Source organism: Tachysurus vachellii, chromosome 17 (assembly GCF_030014155.1).
Source record: "Tachysurus vachellii isolate PV-2020 chromosome 17, HZAU_Pvac_v1, whole genome shotgun sequence".
Lineage (NCBI taxonomy): Eukaryota > Metazoa > Chordata > Actinopteri > Siluriformes > Bagridae > Tachysurus > Tachysurus vachellii.
In genome coordinates this window covers 9,269,584-9,288,726 of record NC_083476.1, presented here as the reverse complement: position 1 = coordinate 9,288,726, position 19,143 = coordinate 9,269,584, and the positions used below count along the sequence as shown (strand labels likewise).

General features: G+C 39.5%; 1 protein-coding gene across 4 annotated transcripts in view; it reads left to right on the top strand.

Annotated features, from left to right (window-relative positions):
* The window catches only part of acsl6 (acyl-CoA synthetase long chain family member 6), an 87,779-nt gene extending 71,926 nt beyond the window's left edge, over nucleotides 1-15,853 (top strand). For all 4 annotated transcript variants that reach the window (XM_060891124.1, XM_060891122.1, XM_060891123.1 and 1 more), the window contains 12 exons: nucleotides 1,674-1,747; nucleotides 1,861-1,938; nucleotides 4,688-4,822; nucleotides 7,968-8,102; nucleotides 8,288-8,383; nucleotides 8,491-8,563; nucleotides 9,568-9,656; nucleotides 9,785-9,901; nucleotides 14,378-14,521; nucleotides 14,620-14,721; nucleotides 14,804-14,875; nucleotides 14,982-15,853. In XM_060891124.1, coding sequence (XP_060747107.1) covers nucleotides 1,674-1,747; nucleotides 1,861-1,938; nucleotides 4,688-4,822; nucleotides 7,968-8,102; nucleotides 8,288-8,383; nucleotides 8,491-8,563; nucleotides 9,568-9,656; nucleotides 9,785-9,901; nucleotides 14,378-14,521; nucleotides 14,620-14,721; nucleotides 14,804-14,875; nucleotides 14,982-15,122 — 1,256 coding nt within the window. In that variant the 3' untranslated portion in view covers nucleotides 15,123-15,853. The remainder of the gene's footprint in view (nucleotides 1-1,673; nucleotides 1,748-1,860; nucleotides 1,939-4,687; nucleotides 4,823-7,967; nucleotides 8,103-8,287; nucleotides 8,384-8,490; nucleotides 8,564-9,567; nucleotides 9,657-9,784; nucleotides 9,902-14,377; nucleotides 14,522-14,619; nucleotides 14,722-14,803; nucleotides 14,876-14,981) is intronic.
* Nucleotides 15,854-19,143: the final 3,290 nt, after the last annotated feature.

Below are 19,143 nucleotides of genomic sequence, written 5' to 3'. Positions count from 1 at the left end.
CTCATTTTGACTTGTTTTAAGGACATTACATCAAAGTAGTAGTGTAGCCTGTAGTGTGTTTTTCCACTTCAATTTTGAGTGTGACTCCAAATCCAGACCTTCATGGGTTAATAAATTTGATTTTCATTGATAATTTTTGTGTGATTTTGTTGTCAGCACATTCAACTATGTAAAGAACAAAGTATTTAATTAGACTATTTCATTCATTCAGATCTAGGATGTGTTAAATGTTCCTTTTATTTTTTTGAACAGTGTATATTAGTTCAGGAAAGAGGAAATTGGAGGCAGGCTTGCGAACTCAAAAATTTGCTTTATTTTAACTTTTGCTATTCAGCATAACAAACACATTTACACACAACCTCTGTGTTCTCTGCTATCTCTCAGACTCCCTCCTCTCCCCCTTTTTATTTCTGCTGCAGCTCATTGCAACAGAGAAAAATCATCAGATACACTTAAGCACTTGATTCCAACCACAAACCTTCATTGACTCCACTCTCCATTCACAAAACAGCGCTCAACCATGAGGGTGAGGCCTGCCCTTTTGATGGCCAGACACTCCTTTGCAATTGTGCTGTACAGCATGGGGTGTTTCTCCCCCTCTATCACCTAGGACAATCCAGCACCCAGCCCCATGTCTGGTGCATCTATCTGTAAAACAAAAAGGAGAGAGAAGTCAAAGATTTCTGAAAATGGCCCATCACAGAGTGCAGTGTTTACCTCGTAAAATCCTGTTGACATGACTCAGTCCACTGGACCAGGTCTGGCACTTTTTAATGAGATTATTCAGTGGGCTGGTGACAGCTGAATAATTAGGTGCAAATCTTTAATAAAAGCCGGCCAGCCGTAGGAACTGGGTTGTCCTCTCAGCCACTTCACTGTGAGTCCCTCTTATCTTAGCAATCACCTACATGTGTCGCTGCCATGGATTACTGTAAATAACAATTTCATCTAAATAGGCAGCAACATGCACAGCATGCAGGTGGAGGATTCTCTCAAAGAGTTGCTAGAATTGCTTGGACAAAAAAAGGAATGGTTAGAAGTTATGATTTTCACAGGTTATTGGATTCAAGGGGATCTGCCAATATCCTTTCATTAAATCCAGTATTGAATAAAAGTTTGTCAATGAGAGGCATTGGGTATGCATACAATTTAGAACCGGACTAACCCTTCAGCCTTTGGTACCGAAACCATGCTGGACCAGTCAGTGTGCAACTCTGTTTAGTTCCCCCTATATCAAGCATGGACTCACCTCGTTAGTTCTTTGTCGGTGTATTACGTACTCTGTTGCTACGTTGGTATTTTCAGTATTTGTTTTTGGCCGTGTCATTTTCCTAGTTTTCCTAATTTTCCTGTCTATATTTCTTGTTTTTTGGTATTCTTGCATTTGGGTCTGGTTTCTGACACTATGGTTTATTAAAATGAGTAAATCATATATGGCATTGTGCCAGAAAAAATTCCATATTCCATAAGTTATACATGAATGATACTGATATAGACTCATATATATTGTCTACTAATGGAAACAAGACAGAATTATGTAAGCCATTCAATAGGCCACAGTTAACAGCCATTTTTCGAGCAAATAATCAGAAATAAGCCCGTGAGTGAACCTTTGAAATTATTTTATATACAGTTCACAGAATCACTTATGTCTGTGTGTTTATTTTCTTTAGGAAATCCAAAGGGTGTAATGCTTACACATGGAAACATTGTTGCTGATTTTTCTGGCTTTCTGAAAGCAACGGACGTAAGTTCTATATGAATTCTATATAATATTCTGATTGACTTTCTGATTGACTAAATAACCTTTCACCATCTTTTTGTGCCTCAATCTAACTCCAGTAATTGTCTGTCATGCAGAAAGTCATATCTCCAAATCAAGAAGATGTTCTCATTTCTTTCTTGCCTCTTGCACACATGTTTGAGCGGCTCATTGAGGTAACACTGCATACATGTTTGTGCATGTGTGTTCATCTTGTGTTTATTTGTTTTTTTAAAAGAAGGAGAGGGTTTTAGATTTGTTTTACAATTTATGAAAGATTTTATCAAGTATTCACTATGCTTGGTTAAATGTAACACATCTGAACTACTGCTTGGTCAGAGTATAGTATAATAGCCTTTGCCTAAAAGACCTTTGGCTTTTTTTTTTTTTTTTTTTTTTAAAGATGTTACAAATTAATGTCATGAATTTTAAACCCCAGAATCAGTTGTGTACTTAAATAATAATAAATAGTGTGAAATACATCTAATTCTTGTATATTATTATAATAATTTAACTTCATTTTAAACTGCATGTTAAAACAAATGATAAAACTATTAATTTTATCATTTGTTTTAAGGAATGTCTGCTACTGCTCACAATAATTGACTTTAATTTATTTCTTTCTGGGCATAGTGATATGCACATTACATGACCTCAAGCAAGGCATCAATACACCATACAATACATACACACAGTACACCAGCTCTAACAATTTGAGATACCCACCAAAGTACACCTTATCACCAAATCCCATGAAAATTGAATCATTAGTTTTATTAGAACCATCTGGTCAGGCGTGCATGCTCCTTATGGCCAAAAGGCAATTTTCTGCCTCCATGTCAGACAATAAAGCAACCTGCTGCACATCAAGGATCTACCTGTTCAGGCTATCAGGGAGGCAAAAAATCTGACGTTAGATCCCAAGTAGAGTAACACCCACTTAGTCTGCCTGCACACTAAGGCTAAAATTACCCAATGGAAATTTGCTGGTCCTGACATCATTCCTGGCCACATGCACAATACATGTGCTGATCAGCTAACAATGACCTAAAAGAAATCTTCAGCATCTCCCTGAGCCATTGTCTCTGTGTGCTTCATGATGATCACCATCACCTTGTGCCAAAGAAATTGTCTGTGTCCTGTCTCGGCAACAACAGACCTGTTGCATTCACACACATCATCATGGATTGCTTTGAGACTGCTGGACAAAATTGACAAGTACGTAAGGAGGTTATATATAATTTCTTTCTGCTGAAGCCATCATACTGTGAGTGATGGAGACCCAGGTGCAAAACTGAACATCACTTTAAAACTGGCACCATACTTTCCAGGTGGTTCTCTCCATAACAGTCCCATGAGTCTCCAGGCTGTCCATATGGAGCTATCCCCAGCAGCAGTAAGCACTACCAAGTTACAAGACTCAAATTAGAAGTAGCATCAAATGAAAGACTGGAGTCAATTATCACACCAAGGTTTTTAAATACTGCACACGATGAAACAGAAATGACACCCAGAAATATGCTGTAATCAGCAAGCTTACTTCTGGCTGCATGTAGTCCCATTACAAGCACTTCTTTCTTGTCAGAATTAAAACAGGAGAGAGACAGTACAAACTAATCAAATCAAACAAGCAGCCAAGAGATATTACACACCAAGGCTGGAGGAATATTATACCGCTGCAGATTCCTAGTGTATTTGACAAAGCTTGCAGCACACCCCAGAGGAGTCAGGGAGCTATAACCACCAATACCACACTTCCAGGTGAGCTGAATGAATACCCTCTTCAAGGCCCCGTCAACAACACTCAATGCTTTTGACAGAGCTCTGGAGAGAACAAACCCACAGAAAGGCAGCCAGCCCAAATATCATCCCTAGGGGGGCACTCAGGATTTGCTCATCTGTGCTGGCCGACTTACTCAAGAACGACATCAATCTGCCCCAGGCTTAGGCCTCTGGTTTTAAAGGATAGTCCCATATAAAAACAACCATCTCAGCCACTGTGGACCCACTACAATTTGCTTATTGAAAAAACTGGTTCTCTAATGATACTGTAAACACTCAAAGTCAAAGTCAGATTTCACATGTGCAAGGACACATGTGAGAATGCTATTCATTGACTACAAATTGGCATTCAACACAGTCATAGCACACAAGCTTTCTGTAACATACCTTATCATCACCTGGGGTCTGAACTCGCAACTTTCTGAGCTACCACATCCCCAAAAATCAATGTACCAGTATAAGGAGAAATGTTTTAGGCCTAAAAAGGAACCTTGTGGAATACCGAACATAACCTTAGTATGCATAGAGAAATTACAATTTACATCTACAAACTGATAATGAGCAGACCTGAGCCAGGCCAGGAAAGATTTGTCATCTTAACTCTAACAACATTTTCTAGCCTCTCAAGTAGCAGGGTGATTAATGGTGTCATGTGGCATAAAGTGAAGTGAAAGTGAAAGTGATGTGACATACAGCTAAGTACTCAGAATTCGTTCTCTGCATTTAACCCATCCAAAGTGCACACACACAGCAGTGAACACACACACACCGTGAACACACACCCGGAGCAGTGGGCAGCCATTTATGCTGCGGTGCCCGGGGAGCAGTTGGGAGGGGTTCGGTGCCTTGCTCAAGGGCACCTCAGTCGTGGTATTGCCGGCCCAAGACTCAAACCCACAACCTTAGGGTTAGGAGTCAAACTCTCTAACCATATATATATATATATATATATATATATATATATATATATATTTTTTTTTTTTTTCAAAGTATCCAAAAGATTTCATTTTGTTTATATGGTTATGATTAAATGTATGTTTATATGTATTATTTAATTATGTTACTTGAAGACCCTCAAAAGGATACTAAGATATTTAGATACTAAGATAATTATATACTAAGAAATAAATGTTTTGTCTTCAGGCAGTGGTATACTGTCACGGGGGCAGGATTGGCTTTTTTCAGGGTGATATTCGTCTCCTTTCTGATGACATGAAGGTCCTGCGCCCTACTGTCTTCCCTGTGGTGCCTCGGCTTCTTAACCGCATGTATGATAAGGTGAGAAATACTACAATAAACAATACATAATAACAAACACAATACATAATATCAGCAGCCGCATCAGACATTTGGTGTATTAATCTTCTCATGAATAAATCTTCACGATTCCCTGAGAGTAAGTACTATTCCCATGCCCTATGATCAACCTTTCTTTCAGCAATAAGTTGAACTTAAAGGACAATGAGACTCCATTATACTATTCTAATACACAGAAACTAATCTAACATATAAACACACAAAAGGGCAAATAAAGTGAATGAAAGGAATGAATGTTTCTAGAACATTGTTAGTTTTCGGACCATGATCTCAATGGCCTAAACCCATGATACTCTCCCTGTGTCTCGAGCTCAAGGGTGAGCACAGACATGCTCTACTCTGATTGGCTGGCACCCCTGTGCTCTGGTTTGTGCTCTGTCAATGTCTGCCAAGGTAAACGATGTGCAAGGAGCCCACCACACATTTAATCGTTCTGTCTGTCTGACAAAGTAAACAGTGGGTGAGGAGCAATATTTAACTGTTTTTTGGGTAGTGGTGTGGGCTCCACCATTACATTCTTTAGAAGAGCTTTAAGTTTTGTACTAAATGCACCAGTTCAGTAAGAATCTAGAGGTACTTATACTCGTGTTTGTATTTTCTTATATTGGAATTCCCTCATTGCATTGTTTCTGAGAGAGAGGTCCCAGGTTGCTCTGATTTGCTGAAGGTCTGGTAGAGTTTGGGGAGATGTAGATTAGTAGACTAATCGAATGGTTCACTTCGGTTGACTCTGCTCAATGAATCCCACAGCAAAATGCCTACACTTCCATGACAAAAAGGATGGAGGGTTCGGGGTAGTAGAGGATGGGGATTGTGATGAATTTCTCTTTGAGTAATTAAAACACAACCACCAGAATCCCCTTCCAACAATCATGTCCCACAGATTCTAAGACAGATATCAAAGTGAGTACATAATTCCTTGAATTTGTTTCAAGGAGTTACGTATCCTTGAACTTTTTTTGGTGGCCAAAGCTAAAGAATGATGTTATGTACTATGTTAAATCATGCCAAATCTGTGCCCAGTCCAAGACCCCCAGACAGCTGCCTGCCAGATTAATGGAACCACTACTAATCGCACAACGTCAATCTGGCCATAGACTTTGAATTCCTAATGGCTTCAATTCTAAAATGGTAATAATAGATCATTCTTGTTGTCACACCAGATGGCTAGAATATATTGTCTCCTAGAAGACAATGTCCAACAGAGGACCTAGGATTACATCCATGGTGTGGCGGGCTTTCTGTAAACAACTCAACCTCAATGTCAGTCTCATGTTTGTAGTTAAGAACAACACATACCTTCTACTTACTATATGCCAAAAACTCACTAACACATTCCTCCAAAAGGTTAACACCGTTTCAGTGCATCCTGGGATATCACCCACCACTGTTGATAGCAGAGGATCAGGAGAAGTGAAGGGGTGTGGGACAGCATGCACAAAGGGCTATCAGGCAACAGATTCAAGTAGATCAACAAAGATGCCCTCACCCCAACTATCAGCTTGGTCAAATAATCTAATTGACCTCATAAAGCAACAGTCTCAGAGAGGAAGGGCCTGTTGTGCTGATTCTTCATACACTTGGGGTGAAACAGCTTGTAGGAGCTGACCAGTGTAGTCAGAGTCACGTGCATGGGTTGGAAGTCGTTCTCCAACATAAATAATAGCTGAGCTATCATCTTTATCCCACCACTTGCACTGTATTAAGCATTCATCCCAGAAGTGGCCCTCTTTATTATTTTATCTTAATTTAAAATAATATATTATTATTATTTTATCTTATTATTTTTATCTTAGTCTTTTCCTGTCTGTAGCAGAGATGGTCTAGCAGACAAACCTATAAAAATGGCAGATGCCACCACAGAGTCAAAAAAGCTCTTGAGGAGTGCCCCCTGCATTCCAGTGGACTTGAGTCTTCTGAACAAGAAGCTCAGTCTGAGGTATAGTTGTGCTCAAAAGTATTCATACCCCTTGGGCAAATCAATACTTTTTACATTTTCTCATTCATAAAACTACTTTGGCAAAACGTCCACTGTATTCAGTATATATTAGTTGCTATGCACAAACCCACATATGTGTTAGCTAAATTTAATTTGTATACCAATAGATATGGCCAGAGGTTCTCTTTTGTGCCTGTTCAAAATTAATCATACCTTTGTCCCAATCTCAGAAAAAATAGTGGAGGCAAAGACTACAAGGCCTAGAACTGGCTGTCCCTTTATCAACCATACAGAGGATCATCAAGAAGTTCAAGATGTTCAACACTGTCAAAACCAGAATGGGCATGGCAGGACATACATTTTAAAATATCAATATATCAACATAGTACGAAATATAGAGTATACAGTAATTGGTAGTTGAATTATATTATCCATTGATTTTAACATGCCCTGAGATGGGTCGGCACTCCGTCCAGGGTGTATCCTACCTTGATGCCCAATGATGCCTGAGATAGGCACAGGCTCCCCGTGACCCGAGATAGTTCGGAAAAGCGATAGAAAATGAATGAATGAAGCACCCAATATAGATCAAAATCCCATTGATATGCATTTATCAAAATGGATGAGCAATGACCACTACATTATGTCCAGCATTCCAGAGGCAACTAAGGAGGACTTGTGATATTTGGTGTTCTGCACCTAAAGCATGACCATAATGTGACATATCCAAAATGAAACTAAATGCTTTATTCAACAATCTATCAAAAAAGACTCAGCAGATGCACATAAATTCAAGTTTATTTCAAGCAAAAAAAAGAAAAAAAATCACCATTTTAACTTAAGCTACCATCATTAAGTCAACACTGAGTATGTCCCTGTGGGACTCTTGCATGCAGATTCATACAACCTCAAAAGCATTTACATATAAATTGTGTTTATTTACCTTTTTAAGTGTTTTTTCATTTATATGATTATGCTGATCTCATCTATATCTCATTTATTAGTAACTGAGCCAATTATCAGTATGACCTTTTTTAATTGTTATATTTTATTAAATACTAAGGTTTAAAATGCAAATTGAGTGTAATTAAAGAAAAATTATATGCTGTTCAATTTAGACATATGCAGCATGTCAACTAAAATAGTTTCTTGGTTATTGTTTTTCAGATATTTACTCAGGCCAATACCCCTGTGAAGCGTTGGCTCCTTACTTTTGCTGCAAAGAAAAAAGGAGAAGAGGTCAGCTGTGGGATCATCCGCAATGACAGCATTTGGGATAAGATCTTTTTCAGCAAAATTCAGGTACTGTATGTGTCTTCATGGCTGAGCCTAAGCCTAGTTTCCACAGATCCATGTTTTGTGTCCATCCCACAACTTAAATTAATTTGCTTGTTTGTATGGTCAGGATCAAGTAGGTATGCTGATATTAGTGTGATATTTAAGTTGTTAATATTTATCGAGGACTAATCAAAATGTTTGCTTTGCAGGCCAGTTTAGGTGGGAAGCTTCGCATGGTTATAACAGGTGCTGCTCCCACTTCTCCTACTGTACTCAGTTTCTTGAGAGCAGCTCTGGGCTGTCAGGTGAGAAGCCCAGCCCATACTCACATATTAATATAAACAAACAAAAATAATTAGCTTTATGCACAGATCTGTATATTCGTGTACAGTAAATACATGCATTTTTAAAGGTATATGAAGCATATGGACAGACAGAGTGCACGGCCGGCTGTACCTTCACCACCCCTGGAGACTGGACCTCAGGTAAAACCATTAGCCTTGTATGACAATAACGTACATGCTCAGTACCTTCATGCACCACAGTTGTTGTGAAGAACAAGAGATAAGAAAGTAAGTTAATTAGGCAATGTTAGGGAATGTTATGTCTTTAATTGACAGATTTGCAAGACTACCATGGTAGGACACTCAAGTAGGGCCAATATATTGCATTCTGTATAAATATTGCCATTCCCCACCCATTCCTATCGTCTTTGTGTATTTAAAATCCATAGCAGAATAAATAAAGCAACCTATTAAATTATAAAACACAAATTAACAAACAGCATTGTAGCAAGTAAAATTATTGAATTCAAGAATGCGTATTAAGGTTTATTAGTTAATCATGGTTGTTCTTGAAGCTGCTTAATTCATCTGTGCTTTAACACATCTAGAGGAAATTACATTAAAAAAAAAAAAAAAACTTGTTTATATCAGTATAAATGAGGACACTTCAAAAACAGAAATTAATTTAATCTCCCAAGTTCTCCCTGCAGCACCAAACGTCCCAAAATACATTTATAAAAAGTAAATATAATAAATAATAGTCATTTATTCGTCACAGATGTAGAGAAGTGTATGTAATGCAGAATTTTTGGAGAGTTGTCCCTAAGACAACCCAAAACAAATCAAGATCAAGAAACAGGCACAGAACAGGCAATCAGCAAACAACTTAAACCCAAGTGGCAAAGCAACAGCAAAAGTACTGTAACCAGAATACTATCACTGAATTAAAATAAGCCAGGGAGTATACAATGTATGGTTTATTTAAAGCATGTGTGTGACTGGGGACAGGTATGTGTAATTTGAATTCCAGGTGCGTGTGCATGATGGAATCATATGATGTAACTTGTAGCCCATGATGCTGAGAAAGACTTTGAAATTTGGGAAGTAAAGTTCATGGATGAAAGCTGCCAACACCTTATTTTGTGTGAAGAACTGTTAGCTTAGTATCATGTATGCATGAACATTATTTTCCTTGGTGTTTGTAGGTCATGTGGGTGCACCACTACCATGCAACCTCATTAAACTTGTGGATGTGCCAGAAAAGAACTACTTTACTTCAAAAGGAAAGGGGGAGGTAGAGATAATATGATCACATGCTAATATCACTATTGGAAACCTGTGACTACCCACACTACCAATTAATACTGTATTACGTAGGTTGCCTATTTGATTAACCTCAAATACATTATAATTGAATTGCAGGTTTGTGTCAAAGGCCCAAATGTCTTTAAGGGCTATCTGAAGGATCCAGTTATGACAGCAGAGACACTGGATTCCGAGGGCTGGCTTCACACAGGAGACATTGGACAATGGTTATCGGTGTGCTAACATTTTGTATTCATTCTGGAATTTTGTTTCATGGCAGAAAATAAATTATATAAATACCAAAAAGCACATCATCAGTGTTTAATCATATTTTAATTATTTTAAACTTCGACATTACCATATGATTGAAAGTCAAAATTGACCTATAGTGTAGTATTATTATTATTATGAAAATTTTGTCATTTTAAAACATGGTGTGCTTTCTTGAAACTCACTGTTTTTTTTATTCCCAAATACCATATATCCTACAGAGATGTTTTTATGCCTCATGAACTATTTAGCTATGCCTATTCAGAAGGGTGTGTAACTTCATTAATTGTCAAAACCATTTTGATATTTGTAAACAATATGTCCATCACATGTTAATCAATTATAATGAGACAGCACCTGAAATATAAAACATATATACAATACAAGATGTGATATACAAAGTTTGGGAAATGGTTATTTTTAAAGGGCAGCAGTAATATCAGACAATGCAGTGGTGACAAACTTAGTCATAGAGGGGACCAAAATTAAATACTAGGCCTAAGAAGAGGGAATAAACTGTAGCTCCCCAGTGCTGGCAACACTCATGCAGCCCAAGACCATGACACTCTCACCACCATGCTTGACTGTAGGCAAGATACACTTGTCTTTGTACTCCTCACCTGGTTGCTACCACACATGCTTGACACCATCTGAACCAAAATTTTATCTTGGTCTCATCAGACCACATGACATGTTTCCAGTAACCCATGTCCTTAGTCTGCTTGTCTTCAGCAAACTGTTTGTGGGCTTTCTTGTGCATCATCTTTAGAAGAGGCTTCCTTCTGGGACGACATCCATGCAGACCAATTTTATGCAGTGTGCGGTGTATGGTCTGAGCACTGACAGGCTGCCCCCTCACCCCTTCAGCCTCTGCAGCAATGTTGGCAACATTCATACGTCTATTTCCCAAACACAAGCTCTGGATTTGACGCTGATCATGTGCACTCAACTTCCTTGGTCAACCATGGCAAGGACTGTTCTGAGTGGAACCTGTCCTGTTAAAATGCTGTATGGTCTTGACCACCGTGCTGCAGCTCAGTTTCAGGGTCTTGGCAATATTCTTATAGCCTACGCCATCTTTAAGTAGAGCAACAATACTTTTTTTTTAGATCCTCAGAGATCCTTTGCCATGAGGTGCCATGTTAAAATTCCAGTGACCAGTATGAGAGAGTGAGAGCGATAACACCTTTTAACGCACCTGCTCCCCATTCACACCTACTTTACATTGTTGCAAAGTGTCATTTCTTCAGTGCTGTCACATGAAAAGATGTAATAGAATATTTACAAAAATGTGAGGGGTGTGACTGTATGTGCATTCAGGCAGCCCATAGATAGAGGTTCAGGTGGAGATTCTTTGTGATGTCTTTCCCTTTGCTTTCACAAAATTGACAGATTTCTTCATGAATCAAAAAATCTATTCAGCACTTTTCTTTGACATAGCCATCGCACTTCTATGTGATAGGACATGTCACCATGTTCAGAATGTATCTCCTTAAGCTTGAATTACAGTACTGAAACTGGCAATAATTCAAGCTTTTGGTTCTGTGTTAACTGTCTGTGTTACGGTGCTCATTACGTGTTCCGTTTTCAGGGCTTTACCATACAGCGTTTGCTGGTAAATAGCTCAGTAATACTCTGTCAGCTTACCTGCCCAATTCTCCCTCTGCATCATCTCCTGCATTCTCCCTACCAATCTGCTCTTTTTACTGTGTATCAGTGACACTAAAACTGTCACGAATCCTGTCAGTTTGTCCCAGGGGAGTTTAAATTCAAATGTCTTTTCCCGTGGTTGGGTCATGCATTGATTAAATACCCAAAAGTACCTCTGTAACATGGAACCCTTAAGTTTGTCATGTCTGATCTAGAAAGATACTCAAACCAGACCAAGCAACGTCCACAGCTGAGCAGAAGGGCTGAGCGACATCCACAGCCAGGCCGAGCGATGTCCACAGCCGAGCAGAATGGCCGAGCGATGTCCACAGCCCAGCAGAAGGGCTGAGCGACGTCCATAGCCGAGCAGAAGGGCAGAGTGATGTCCACAGCCGAGCAGAAGAGCCGAGCACAACTCCCGACACCCCGTGGCCAGACCCACTTCTTGAAAACCAGAAGGGAGGGTGGGAAAAAATCCTCCGCCATGGAGCAAAAAATAAACAAAAATATTCATGGGGCAAAATACGGGCCTGCAACACCCCCCTGGGGACAGGAAGTGAGGCGGCGTACTCCACAGAAAACCAGGAAGTGAAGCAACGTCCCCCACCGGACAGGTGTAGGGCGATGTCGAAGGGCACCAAGAAAGAAAAAAAAACAAAACCGGGCTGGTGACATTTTCTGCCAGCAAGAAGTGAGGCAGCGTCCTCCACGGGAAACTGGATACGGAGCAGCGTCCCTCACCAAAACAAATGCGGAGCGATGTCACCCAAAAAAACTAAAGAAAAAAGACAAAAGTCCAGGGAAAAACAGGGCAGAAAGAACAGTCCAAAAAAAAATGCTCCCACAATAAGCCGGTCCAGGCTGACGCTATCCTGCTGGGTCTGAGTCTGGCTGAATCCTTCTGTCAGCAGTGTGGGGACAAAAACAAACCCAAATCCAGGATAGCGTAAAAATAAACTATTTAATAAATAAAACACACAAAACAGGGACAAAGACGAAACCAGACATAACAAAGGACGTGACACAAGACGAGGATTCCACGGCGCCATAGGTAACGCGGAACAGTTAAATACTGTAAGGCTGATGATCCATTTGCAGCTTTTTTATTAATCGTAGACAAATGGCACAGTCAGGGCAGGCAAACACTACAACGTAGAGCAGGCAGAAATCGTAAACGGGAAAACAGGCAAAAAGGTCAGGACAGGCAGCAAACAATCGAGAAACCAAAGACAGAAACAGAATCACAACCAGAACAGGAAACAAACAAGGAAACGCTCAGACTGACTGCTAAAGCAAATCCAGACTTCGCACCGGGGTCAAGTTCAAGTACGCTTAAGTAGCGTGGGAAATACAGCTCAGCAGCGAGATGTGGAAGGTGGGCGAGATGAGGTACGTGGGAGGTAAAGCCAAGCCAAGGTTTATACATCTGACAATCTTGAAAGGACCCACGTACTTAGGGCTGAGCTTCCGGCAGGTATCATGGGTGGGGAGCCAGACGATACAATCCCACAGCGGCCCACATCTCCGAGGGGCCGGCCATCTATCGCCTCCACTGCCAAGGGAGAAACACATTCGGTTACTGGCACGTCATTGGCCTTGGCGAACTTCCCTGACATAAAGTTCCCCGATGCACCTGAGTCAATGAGCGCCGCCAGTTTAATCTTCTCCCCCCTTACCTCCAAGTACACATTAATTTGGGCACAGTTCAGTGATCAGGGAGTGAAGAGGTTCAGACTTACCGGAGTGTTCCGCTTGCTGGGCGGCCTGGTGGGACAGGCAGACAGCATGTGTCCGGGTTCTCCGCAGTATAGGCAGTATAGAGTCTGCGGCGGATGCATAGTGCTCTCTCTTTGGGGGTGAGGTGTGTGTAATCCAGCTGCATGGGCTAGGTGCTCTCGGGATGGAAGGCACTTAAGGGGTTCTCATCAGGTTATCGATCTGAATGGAGAGCTCCATGAACTCGGACAGGCTTCTCCCCTCATCCCGGCAGGCGAGCTCGGCTCGGTTCAAGCCCTTACGGTATAGCAGCCTGAGGGGTCTCTCCTCCCAGCCTGCCTCCGCGGCGAGGGTGCGGAATGCCAGCGCATAGTCTGCAGCGGTGAGATCTCCCTGGGTTATGGCCAGCAGGCGCTCCTCAGCAGGCGAGGTGAGCCAGGTCAGCTGCTGATGGTGACCGGCGAGCTGCTGGGCTTGGGCGGAGAGTTCCGTCGCGAGCTGGAGGATGGCTGCTGGATCGCTCTGTGGCGAAGCGTGGGAAATAGGCTACAGCTGGCGGCGTAATTAGCCCCGGTGCGGGAATTGTGGGAACTACAGTCCGGAAGTGGCTACTACTCCGGAGACACTTCTCTGTGTTGGTACACGGGAAGCGAGGCAGGTGCTCCAGCCGTGACAAATACACAAGACAATCAACACATTAGGAACAGGTGTGCAGAGGCGGGGAGGAAGAGACAAGGGCGGGGCAGACTCGTGAACACAGAACATAAACAAACACACATGGCCAAAGTCCAGGCTGGATCCTGACAAAGAAGAGATATTTTGGTTTTTGATTTGCAAAAATATCAATAAACATTTTTTGTTTTGTTTAGTTTTGTTTTGATTATTGTATGCAGATTAAAAGCTAACAAATTAAAATATAATTATACATTTTAAGTTCAATATATAATAAAATAAGATGTGTTTAAAAAATAGAAGGGGTCTGAACACTTTCCAAACCTAACATGCATTTGTATACATTGTATGGTATTACACTGCCAGTAAATGTAAACTTTTCTAGATGTTCTTGTTTTTCAGAATGGCACATTAAAGATCATAGACAGGAAGAAGCACATATTTAAGCTTGCACAAGGGGAATATATTTCTCCTGAGAAGATAGAGAACATCTATATTCGCAGTGAGCCTGTGTCTCAGCTCTATGTTCATGGAGACAGCCTGCAGGTTGGTACACTGAGATGGCAGAAGAACTGGCCTTTATTAAAATAACATGTTTCACCTTTGTTTTGCAGATGCAAGTTACCCATTTTATTCTTTTTCAGTCTTGTCTGGTTGGGATTGTTGTTCCAGACCCTGAAGTGATGCCCTCCTGGGCCCAGAAACAGGGCATTGATGGATGCTATGATGACTTGTGTAAAAATGTGGTATGTATCTAAAAAATAAACACTGTAAATTAAATAGTTATTTTATGCAGAATTTAAGGATAATTTCACTGTTACTCTGAAGGAACTAAAGAAAGCCATCTTGGATGACTTGGTGTGTTTAGGCAAAGCCGGTGGCCTCCATTCATTTGAGCAAGTAAGTGAATTGCTGAAATGTTTGACATAGTGTATACCATAATTGATCCTCTTTAAGCTACATAACTGATTAATTTCAAAACCTCATAATGTTCCTTTGTCTCCAGGTAAAAGATATCTACATTCATAATGAGATGTTCTCCATAGAAAATGGATTGCTGACCCCCACATTTAAAGCTAAGAGGCCAAAACTTAAAGAATATTTCAAACAGCAGATAGAACATCTCTATGACAACATCAAAATGTAAAATTCTCTGTTGCTAAATGAGGATTGAGGACTCTTTTTTTAAATTATTCAATTATTTTTCATTTATCATTACATTTGTCATTGAATTACAATTAAACTACAAAAAGCATGCAAACAAGCCATGCATGTTGAGAAGATGGAGTGCAGTGTCAGTCTAGAAGTGTAGATCAAGTGTAGACCTCAGAAGGCCATGATTATCAACAGTTGGTGTGCCTTTGTTAAAGTAATATAATTAAACCAAGTTTTCCCCTTCAAAAAGTCAAACTAGCATGCATACATCCTTCCTTAATCATGAGTAACTGAGCAATATGACTCTCATTGGTCTATTCATTTAATTTTATTATGGGTCCAACTGGGCACAAAAAGTTATTTTTGAACAAACAACAATGCATGATGTGTTAGATAAGTCCTTTCTTGGTTGAGGTTTTGCAAATAAAAAGACACACAAACTTACACTTGGCCTAAATATGGGGAATGAAATGCAGCAATATTAGATATTTACTTTCTAAATTTTTTTTTTTTTTAAATGAGCATGCCATGGACCTAGATATTTGGACATGGTAGTATTTTTGGGATTTATTCTAATTATAATTATAATAAACTTTTTTGTGTATAGTGAAAAAGAAATACGTGAAATACTTAACTACTTGTTTCAGTACTATGGTATGAATTGGGACTAGCATCAGAACCATGATATGGATGGGCAAAATAAAAGAATGTTTATTCAATCCATTTATTACTCTTTATTATGTCCTGTAAGCAATACTAAAGGTATAATATATAATGTATAATATGACAGTGCACATTTAATCTGTGTGTATTATACTACGTATATTTTGCCAGTTAAATCCTCCTAATGCATTCTCTGATTAACAGTCTTCAATGCTTCAGATCTATAGTCAGTAACACAGTGGCATAAACATGTCTTTTTAGTTTCAATGATTGTCTCCACCAAAAACAACAATAAATAACAATTGTCACTATCTAAAAAGTGTTGTTAATAGATATGAAGCTTAAAAAAAATATAAATTAGGTTGAGATTAGATTTGATTAATTAAAAATCTATTTTTAGCACTGAATATTGAAATGAGTACTGAAAGCACTATAAGTGCAGTCCAAGCGTTTTCTAACAAATTCTGAGAGTGTGCCTGTTAAATTGGATCTGTTATTATTAGATGGCTATTATCATTATTATTATCTATTATTAGATGTCAACTAAAGCCTAAGTAACAGTTTGTAAATTTGATCAATACAATAAACAAATGTGAACAAAACAAATTTACTACTTTTTACAGCAGCCCTATTTTCAGGGTTTCTAGGACATAACTAAATATACAAGTATGTTAAGCACTAAACAAATAAACAGATACAAATAAAGATTATGGCATTGCATTTACACCCCTATTTTAAAAAAACATATCTGAGACAGGTTTGCATGGTACATGCTTAAAACCTGCTGGGACCATTTTAAAGTCACATTTTTGTGAAACTCTTGGTAAACAATTCAAAAGGTTTATATTAAGCTGAGTAACTATTAATAATCAAACTTTAGTCTTGAGAATAGTATTGGAAAATTATGCTGTACTTATAATCAATGGCTCTTATTACAATGTTTATGTCATTATACATATAAGATTTAAGACATGGGGCCAGCCTTGCTGCCAGCAAAAAAAAAAAAAATAATTCTACATGCATGACTGAAGCCCGAGTGCTGAAGGGACAACATCACTTCACCACCACTACTGTATACCAACAGCACGGATGTGGCTGCAAGGTGGAGCGGAGACAAAGAGCAGCCAGCAGCAACTACTCTGTACCTACTTTGTGTGTCAACTAGGGTAAAAAGGAGTACAGCTCTAACACACACAGGTAACTATTCCTGGTTGTATATTGCAGAGTGCTGCTCTATATTTGCCTTTGCCTTCTAGAAAAATACTACAAAAATTATACTAACAACACCTGCTGTGACTTTCTCTGGGTCGTGCCTTGCTGTTGCTCTTCACCTGTAAGAAGGTTACTACCCCTTGCCAAGTGATGATGCTTCTCTGCCTATATCAGTGGTGAGTGGTGACCACATCATATGCCACCTTATCTAAACATAATAAGAGAAGATACAGTCTTCACTCCTTACATGACACAGTTTAAAAACTTCCATAACTTCTTAAACCACCAAAAAGTTGTGTTAAAGAGCTAAAACAAGAGAAAGTAAAGGTTTTAGTGTGGGATTCAGGCCTTTGCAAGTACAATATAACAGATAAAACAGTGCAATCCTGCTGCCTGAGCTACCTACAATCTCCAAATTTGATCCTGCAGAAATAGTGAGAAAAAATACCAAAGGTCCACCTTCTGCAGTTTGGTGCAGCATTAACGTAAGGGCTTTTAAAACATACATTGGGTATTGTTTGAAGGAGAATGCCAAACATTTTTTATGAGAACACTACTGAAGCCATGCCTCTCTACCCAAAAATGACTCATCTCCCTCCAGCACCACCTACAAATAGGGTTGGGTATCAAAAGAAATTTTCCGGTTCCGATACCGGTTCCAGTTCTGCCTTACGATTCCCGGTTCTGATTCCGATTCCATAATAAAAGAAATGTGAAAAATAATGCACAATACTTAAACAATTCCATTTGTGTTTATTAATCACTCTTTAAATATTTTAAACAGAGCATTTCAATTCATATCAATTTAAATTTAAATAAATCCAACATCAAATTTAACATCCAGAATTACAACTTAGCAAAACAGTTAGCAATTTTTCTGAAGAAAAATTAACGTCTGCTTTCTCTGGGAGAAGACGAGACCTTTCCTGGCTTATTGTATCTCCAGCTGTGGAGAAAACCCTCTCAGACGGGGTAGATTTGCTTCATTGTTGTAGCTTTGTAAATGAATCCACACTTTTTTTAAACATGTTTAACACAAAGCATACCTCAGCACGAGTGACTGATGTCTGTGGTAAGCTGCGTTAATTTGGTAGCGTGACTGTAAACAGTGTAAACAATGAATATGCATGAGGTAAGACATGGCTATTTAAAGTGACTGCTCCCAGCGCTTTGCCCGTCATCGCATCGGAACCGCGTTTGGAACCGAAACTTGAAAATTCTGCGCGGTTCCGGTTCCTGTTAAAAAACAGAACCGGTTCTGAATAAAAACCGGTTCTTGGTTCCCAACCCTACCTACAAATGATAAAAGAACTTTTAGCAATAACCACCACTGTTGTAATACAACAGCCTCTTGTTGCTATGCCAGCACAATGGTCACAACTGCAGATGGTAAACAAAAAGTAGAACAGAGAAATTGACAGCAGTCTCCTCCTCAACCACAGCCAGTGTCTCAACTGACACAAACCCAACCCTAACACACAAAGAGCAATTTCTAAGTTGATGAGCTCAAAAATCAAAGCAAAATAGTCTACTCTAACACACATCAATTTACAGAGATATTCTTTGAAGATCAATGCCTTAAACCATTTAAAAAACAATGATGGTCTCTATTAATAGGTCCCAGAGACTTTGGCAGTTACAGTTATTTTTGGAATTCTCTATCATTCATTCCTCTGAGCTGCAAATCCAATTACTTAAATTTTGCATGAGCATCGGGTGAAGGGGTTTGTTGCTTTAAACTTACTGATGCATAGAAGTGTTGTGGTTACATTGCAGTCTTTGCTATTCAACAAATTTTCTGCACATCAGCAGAACATTTGAAGAGTCAAAGAAACATTTAACGTTTTACCTTCCGCTCTCTGATATTTGCACTGAAACGTAAACTCTGGTAACATGGTGTGGTCACTTACACCTGTTTCATTCTGGATGCGTGAGTAAAACATAAGTAGTTGGGAAACAGGGAGGAACCAGTTCAAGGCTTCACCAGATCAAAAAATCAAGGCTTCATCAGTCTAGACGTGCACCTTGGTACAAGTGTAAGTGACCACTATACAGGACAATCAGCTATTTTTGGCTCTAAATAACCAACAGGCTGGGTAATTGAACTGGCACAAATGACTGGCTGGTGGGTGGTAGGT